Source organism: Mandrillus leucophaeus, unplaced genomic scaffold (assembly GCF_000951045.1).
Source record: "Mandrillus leucophaeus isolate KB7577 unplaced genomic scaffold, Mleu.le_1.0 Scaffold1213, whole genome shotgun sequence".
Lineage (NCBI taxonomy): Eukaryota > Metazoa > Chordata > Mammalia > Primates > Cercopithecidae > Mandrillus > Mandrillus leucophaeus.
Window position 1 is genome coordinate 952,269 of NW_012100466.1, and position 8,510 is coordinate 960,778.

General features: G+C 36.8%; 1 protein-coding gene across 1 annotated transcript in view; it reads left to right on the plus strand.

Moving 5' to 3' along the window:
• APOOL (apolipoprotein O-like) overlaps window positions 1-7,949 on the plus strand; it is an 81,076-nt gene extending 73,127 nt beyond the window's left edge. Inside the window, exon 9 of the mRNA XM_011971359.1 lies at window positions 7,598-7,949. Coding sequence (XP_011826749.1) covers window positions 7,598-7,686 — 89 coding nt within the window. The 3' untranslated portion in view covers window positions 7,687-7,949. The remainder of the gene's footprint in view (window positions 1-7,597) is intronic.
• Window positions 7,950-8,510: the final 561 nt, after the last annotated feature.

The window sequence follows — 8,510 nt, forward strand, 5'->3', positions numbered from 1 at the left end:
AATTTGACTGTGAATCTGTCTGGTCCTGGACTTTTTTTGGTTGGTAGGCTGTTAATTGTTGCCTCAATTTCAGAGCCTGTTATTGGTCTATTCAGACATTCAACTTCTTTCTGGTTTAGTCTAGGGAGGTTGTATGTGTCCAGAAATACATCCATTTCTTCCAGATTTTCAAGTTTATTTGTGTAGAGGTGTTTATAGTATTCTCTGATGGTAGTTTGTATTTCTGTGGGGTTAGTGGTGATATCCCCTTTATCATTTTTTTTATTGCATCTATTTGATTCTTCTCTGTTTCCTTATTTATTAGTTTTGCTAGTGGTCTATCAGTTTTGTTGATCTTTTCAAATAACCAACTCCTGGATTCATTGATTTTTTTTTTTTGAAGGATTTTTTTGTGTCTCTATCTCCTTCAGTTCTGCTCTTATCTTAGTTATTTCTTGCCATCTGGTAGCTTTTGAATTTGTTTGGTCTTGCTTCTCTAGTTCTTTTAATTGTGATGTTAGGATGTTGATTTTAGATATTTCCTACTTTCTCTTGTGGGCATTTAGTGCTATAAATTTCCCTGTACACACTGTTTTAAATGTGTCTCAGAGATTCTGGTACATTGTGTCTTTGTTCTCATTGGTTTCAAAGAACATCTTTATTTCTTCCTTCGTTTCGTTATGTACCCAGTAGTGCTTCAGGAGCAGGTTGTTCAGTTTCCATGTAGTTGTGCAGTTTTGAGTGTGTTTATTAATCCTGAATTCTAATTTGATTGCACTGTGGTCTAAGAGACAATTTGTTGTGATTTCTCTTCTTTTACGTTTGCTGAGGAGTGCTTTTCTTCCAACTATGTGGTCAATTTTGGAATAAGTGCGATGTGGTGCTGAGAAGAATGTATATTCTGTTGTGTTGAGGTGGAGAGTTCTGTAGAAATCTCTTAGGTCTGCTTGATGCAGAGTTGAGTTCAAGTCCTGGGTATCCTTGTTAACCTTCTGTCTCATTGATCTGTCTAATATTGACAGTGGGGGGTTAAAGTCTCCTATTATTATTGTGTGGGGTCTAAGTCTCTTTGTAGGTCTCTAAGGACTTGTTTTATGAATCTGGGTGCTCCTGTATTGGGTACATATATATTTAGGATAGTTAGCTCTTCTTGTTGAATTTTTCCTTTACCATTATATAATGGCCTCCTTTGTCTCTTTTGATCTTTGTTGGTTTAAAGCCTGTTTTATCAGAGACTAGGATTGCAACCCCTGCTTTTTTTTTTTTTTGGTTTCCATTTGCTTGTTAGATCTTCCTCCATCCCTTTATTTTGAGCCTATGTGTGTCTCTGCACGTGAGATGAGTCTCCTGAATACAGCAGACTGATGGGTCTTGACTCTATTCAATTTGTCAGTCTGTGTCTTTTAATTGGAATATTCAGCCCATTTACATTTAAGGTTAATATTGTTATGTGTGAATTTGATCCTGTCATTATGATGTTAGCTGGTTATTTTGCCCGTTAGTTGTTGGAGTTTCTTCCTGACATCGGTGGTCTTTACAGTTTGACGTGTTTTTGCAGTGGCTGGTTTCGGTTGTTCCTTTCCATGTTTAATGCTTCCTTCAGGATCTGTTGTAAAATAGGCCTGATGGTGCCGAAATCTCTCAGCATTTGCTTGTCTGTAAAGGATTTTATTTCTCCTTCACTTATAAAACTTAGTTTGGCTGGATATGAAATTTTGGGTTGAAAATTCTTTTCTTTCAGAATATTGAATATTGGCCCCCACTCTCTTCTGGCTTGTAGAGTTTCTGCTGAGAGATCTGCTGTTAGTCTGATGGGCTTCCCTTTATGGGTAGCCCAACCTTTCTGTCTGGCTGCCCTTTACATTTTTCCCTTCATTTCAACCTTGCTGAATCTGACAATTATGTGTCTTGTGTTTGCTCTTCTCGAGGAGTATCTTTGTGGTGTTCTCTGTATTTCCTGAATTTGAATGTTGGCCTGCCTTGCTAGGTTGGGGACGTTCTCCTGGATAATATCCTGAAGGGTGTTTTTCAAGTTGGTTCCATTCTCCCCATCACTTTCAGATACACCAATCAAACATAGATTTGGCCTTTTCACATAGTCCCATATTTCTTGGAGGCTTTGTTCATTTCTTTTTCCTCTTTTGTTTCTAAACTTCTCTTCTTGCTTTGTTTCATTAATTTTTCATTAATTCAATCACTGTTACCCTTTCCTCCACTTGATTGAATCGGCTATTGAAGCTTGTGCATGTGTCATGTAGTTCTCAGCTCCATCAGGTCATTTAAGGTCTTCTCTACACTGTTTATTCTAGTTAGCCATTCATCTAATCTTTTTTCAAGGTTTTTAGCTTCCTTGCAATGGGTTCGGACATCTTCCTTTAGCTCGGAGAAGTTTGTTATTAACGACTTTCTGAAGCCTACTTCTGTCAGCTCGTCAAAGTCATTCTCTGTCCAGCTTTGTTCCATTGATGGGGAGGAGCTGCGATTCTTCGGAGGAGAAGAGGTGCTCCGGTTTTTAGAATTTTCAGTTTTTCTGCTCTGGTTTCTCCCCATCTTTGTGGTTTTATCCACATTTGGTCTTTGATGCTGGTGACCTACAGATGGAGTTTTTGTATGGATGTCCTTTTTGTTGATGTTGATGCTCTTCCTTTCTGTTTGTTAGTTTTCCTTCTAACAGTCAGGACCCTCAGCTGCAGGTCTGTTGGAATTTGCTGGAGGTCCACTCTAGACCCTGTTTGCCTGGGTATCACCAGCGGAGACTGCAGAACAGCAAATATTGCTGCCTGATCCTTCCTCTTGAAGCTGTGTCCCAGAGGGGCATCTGCCTGTATGAGGTGTCCTGACTCACTATTTTTGTATATTCTGCAAGCTAACCATGATGGTTGAAAAAAATCAAAAGAATAATATTTCATAGCAAGTGAAAATTACATGAAATTTGTATCTCAATGTCCAGAAATGACATTTTAATTGAACATACCCACACACATTGATCTATGTATTGTCTATGGCTGCTCTTACACTACAGTGGCAGAGTCGTTCACAAAGTCAAAAATATTTACTACTAACCTTTTGCAGAAAAGTTTGCCAATTCCTCTTCTAGAGAGAGGGGATGTGCCACATATGCATGAGTCATGTCTCCCTCATGGTAGTTGCCAGATTTTTTGTGGATTCAGAGACTAAATAGCCAAACTCAAAACTTCTTAAGGGCAAAACCGGATTTCCTACAGTTTTTTGGTGCTGTGGAGACAGAAACTAGTCAGACTGTCAGTCAGAAGCTTGGGAGTGCCATACCTGAACTGGGAGGAACCAGAGGTTAACTGACTCTTACTAAAATTAGAACGCAGCCCAGACCCAGCTCAATGCCTGACTAGATTGAGATAGTAAGTGTTTTGCCCTTTCTAAAGAGATAAAGGGCACCCCTGTCTGGTGCCCTTTATCTTCTGGAGCTTCTACCTTTCTTTTATAGAAAATGTCCACTATACAAACAAACAAAATACTAGTTATGCAAAAAGGCAAGAAGATGTGACTGACAGTCAAAAGAAAAAATAAATAAGTATAACAATAACAGCAGACCCACAGATGACCTAAATATTGAAGTTAACTGAAAAGGACTTTAAAATAACTATAATTAATACATGAAATAGAAAAAAGAAATGATGGACAAAATGGATGAAAAGATGGAGAATGTCACAGGGACTTGGAATCTGTTAAAAAAAATTCTAGTGGACATTCTAGAAGTGAAAAATACAGTACCCAAAATTAAGAACTCATTGGATGGGTTTAACAGATGACTATATACCAGAAAGCACAGAATTAATGAATTCAAAGACAAATCAATAAAAAATAGCCAAACTGAAGCACACAGAGAAAAAAGGAATGGAAAAGTTTGAGAAAGTACTTTATAGTGACTAGTGTCTTTAAGTATTTGAGTTGCTAAGAAGCTGCATGCTGAATGTTACCCTGATTTTATACACAAGAAACCAAAAGAGAATTTGTAACAATCCTAACTTCACTCTGCAATTTATTAGTTATCTGTCCCCTTTTTTTGTACCTAACTTGCTTAAAATATCAATGAGATAACATGTGAACTAAATTATCAGTTATGTGATATTATCAAATATCACAGAACGGCTATTTGAGACTATAATTCAGTGATGTCTTATAACTTTAAACATATTTCTTTCCTATTTGTTATAACACCAACTTTTTGAAAAATCTTCTAAAAAGCTTTAAGCAGAAATGGTTCTTATTAGAGAGCAAACATAAAATTGCAAAGGAATGCATTATGATGATTAGGACATTCAGATTCAAGAAGAGTTTTATGACAGCTTATTCTTTGGGAGGGTAAGAGAGCCCTTAATCCACTCAAGAAATGAAGAAATTTCTAAGAAAGATACAATTCTTAGTTGCTTATAAGAGCATGAGATGAAATGTGTTGTGTGTGTGTGTGTGTGTTTTTTTTTTTTTGAGGTGGAGTCTCACTCTGTCGCCCAGGCTGGAGTGCAGTGGTGTGATCTCGGCTCACTGTAACCTCCGCCTCCCGGGTTCAAGCAATTCTCCTGTCTCAGCCTCCCAAGTAACTGAGACTACAGGCACCTGCCACCATGCCTGGCTAATTTTTTGTATTTTTAGTAGAGATGGGGTTCCACCATGTTAGCCAGGATGGTCTTGATCTCCTGACCTTGTGATCTGCCCACCTCAGCCTCCCAAAGTGCTAGGATTACATACTTGAGCTACCACGCCCGGCCTTTGAGATGAAGCTTTTTGAAAAGATAGAAATCAAATGACAGGCTAAGTGGTTCTAAACCAGAGGGATCCATATCACAATTACTTGAGGGTTTTGCGCTTTTTTTCAAAATTCATAGGTCTAGACTATGAAGAATTATAAATCTGAATCTCCAGAGGTGAGGCCTCTAAGCAGGTGGATTTTAGGAAGAGCTTTACAGAGGATTCTTTTACATACTACTCTCGCTAAGAATCTCTGTTTTAAGTTGTGAATAAATTAAAATCTTGAAGCCTTTTAAGAAATTTTGAGGAGTGATCTAAAGGCAAAAAAATCTTTCTAGTTCAGGAAATTGGTGTAAGGTAGATCTTTCACCAAACTTTGAACAAGAATATAAATTAAGGAAGTATTTAGAAGTGCTAAATAACTTAGTTGATGAACACTGTTAAGCAAATTTGACACATTGAGATTTACATAAAATAATTATTTGTCACATGCCTACTATATAGTGTTTTCTGCTTGATAATAAAACTTGTTGCACCATTCTTTTCACTTGTACTGAGCAATGGTACCCACCAGATGGCAGTAGAGATACAGCAGAACCACCAGTGGATTCCTTACCCTTTTTTTTTGCTACAAACTCTTCTCAGAATAATGTTTTCAAATGCAGAAAGTAAAACACGTAGTAATGTATGAACTTCCTTAAGTGTATTAAACAACAGCATCTAACAATAGGTCTAATGACTTTTAATTTTTAAGTAGCGGTGAGTGTGAATATTTTGAGATAATCTGCAACTATAATGTAATAAGATACCTGTGATTTCTGTTGGTGACAAAGAAATCTGAGGCACTGCTGTTACTATTGTGTTTTGTTGCCTGTATTCATTATTGAAGAAAATGTCCATTTAAGTCAGAGGTAAGTGAAAATAATGACAAATTTTCCTCATCCAAGTTAATAGATTACATGAGTTCTATAACATACGCCCAAAGAGACAAGAGGTTAAGAATTTATTCTGTGGAGAGCTGCATTACCTGTACCATCATGAATACTAATTACTTATGAATCTGGTTGTTTGGTTAATATATTTGGTGATGAAGTTACACATAGGTGTGTCACACTGTAAAATACATTTTAGAAAAGATAGGTGTAAGATAAATCATTGTGTTCCAATTTCTCTCCTTTGTTTTCCTTATAAAACTGGAAACTAAATTCTTTTATGCAGAAAAGGTATGGTTCCCAAATGTAATAAAATTAATTTTAAAATGAATCCTATTTTGAACATATTTAAAATAAAAACAAATTTCTGAAAAAATGTTTGTAGTATTATGTCATAAAGTAAATATAAAATAGTTGTCTCTTGCCTACTTACCATGCACAAGGTATTATATGCAGCAGTTTGTGTGCATTATCTTGTTTAGTACTAAAACTAGTTATATGAGATTTTTACTGCTATAAACATCATTTTAAAGAAGAGCCTGGGTTGTTATGTTGGGGTCAGGCAAATGTGGATTCATTCCTGGCTCCACCACATATCAGCCAAATGACTTTGGTCAAGTTACTTAACCTCTCCAAATTAAAATTTTCTTATCTGTAAAATAAGGACAATGTAAAAATAGTATCTACTTCATGGTGGGATTATGAGATAATGCATGAAAATAACTTAGCTGCTTGCCGGGGACACAGGAAGCCTGTCAAGTTCACCAGTGATCCACACTTTGCCAAATCCAGGAGTTGATTCTCAATCTCCATCTTATGCAATCCATCAGTAACCTTTGACACAGGTTAAATTCCTTCCTCCTTCAAACAATATCTTCACTTGGCCTGTGGGATATCTCTTGCTCTTGGTTCTCTTACCTCATTCACTGGCTTTCCACCTTAGTCTTCTTTCCTACATTCTCCTAACCTTTTTAACATCTCCTAATCTTAACCCAAAAGACTCATTTGTACTCAGATGTTAAGTAAGCAATTCAAATTTAACACATCCAACACTTAACGATTCATTTGTTTTCCCGTAAACCTGCTTCTCCCACATTTTCCTCTATCTCAGTAAATGTCACCTCCATTCTTCCAGTTTCTCAAGTTGAAGAGTTTCGCTTATAAGACATAGTCAATCCATTTAGGAAATCTTGTCCATTCTACCTTCAGCATTATCCAGAATCTGGTACCTTTTCACCACTTCTACGGCTACCATTGTAACTAAAGCCCTCAGCATGTCTTTTGGAGTACTGTAATTGCTTTCTAACTGGTCTCCCTGCTTCTATCCTTTGTTTCCCTGTAGTTTCTTTTCCCTGTAGCCAAGAGTGATCTTTTTTAAAAACATAGCATCATTCACTCCTCTACTCAAAATTGTCCAGTAGCTTCTCATCTCACTTAAAGCCAAAATCTTTACCATGGCCCTATGTGACCTAGCTTTCCATTGTCTTTTTGATGACATCTCCTATCATTCTCTCTCTCACTGCCTTGCCGCCACCCCTACATACACCACATTTGTCTACTCTGTTCCAGCCATATTGGTTCCTCAGATATACCTCAGGTCCATTACACTTGCTGTCTGCTCATCCTGGAAGGCATTGCCTGCTGGTATCTATAGGGTGCACACCCTCACCTCCTTCAGTTCTCAGCTCATATATCACCTTTTCGGAAGGCTATCCCTGGCTGCCCTATTTAAAATTACAAATCACCTAAGCACTCCATATATCCCCCCTTGTTTCATTTTTTCACATAACACTTAACCACCATCTGATATATATTTAATTAGTTTGTCTCACCTAACTCAAATGTTAGGTCTATGTCACCAGAGATTTTTATCTGGTTTGTTCACTGCTGTCTTCCCAGTATCAAAAATACATTTGTTAAGTGACTAATTTTTTTTTTTTTTCATTTTAATACTTTATCAGGTGCAACACAGTTTATGCCTGACCCCAAGCTCATGGATCACGGGCAGTCCCACCCAGAAGATATAGATATGTACAGCACTAGAAGCTGAAGTAGACTGCATACAGAGACTACATAGAAAACTACAAGATGTGTGACGTTGCAAATAATGATGAAAAAAATCATGTAATGGGTAACTGATACATAGCGTATTACTTAAACCAAGTTTTTCCCTTACATATCCAAATGTACAATTAGATAAATTACATAAGTGGTTAACAGACAAACTGAATGCAATACAAACAATGTTAAATGATTGATGAGGAGACTTAGGTAGAAGTATTAGCTTGCATTTGATGACCTTTAAAGGCATTTTAAAAAAAAATGAAGACATGAACTCCAGTGAGATTAAAATCTGAAAATACATATATGTATGTATAAAGACATACATGTTTATACATATAAACATATATTTCTGCTCTAGCTTTCCCAGACTAATGTCAGTTAAATTAGAATGATGTGTGGAAAGATGTGTTTCCCTCTGTTTTTTTTTTTTTTTCCGTTTCCTAGAGCTGGAATAAAATATCTATGTTTTATGGGACTTAAGCTTGGCTTTGTCTCTTGGTTTTGTTAATGTTAATTCCTCTTAAATATCTGAAAACATCTCTAACTATTTGAGAGGGCCATATGCTACACAGGCTTCCTAATACTGCTTGGCAATCCTTCTACTGGTTCCTGAGTGGTTTACTATTGTTTTCCCTAGAAGAGGTATTACAAACCTTTTATTCTCCTCAAACCTCTTATAACTGTCAAAGTTGACTGTGCCTCCTGTTTCATAGAGAAAAAAGTAAATTATTAGACATGACCATTCCCAACTTCTTCCCATCTACCTTCAAGACTTACCTCTTTTCAGCCATGCATCCCCCTTTCCTAAGA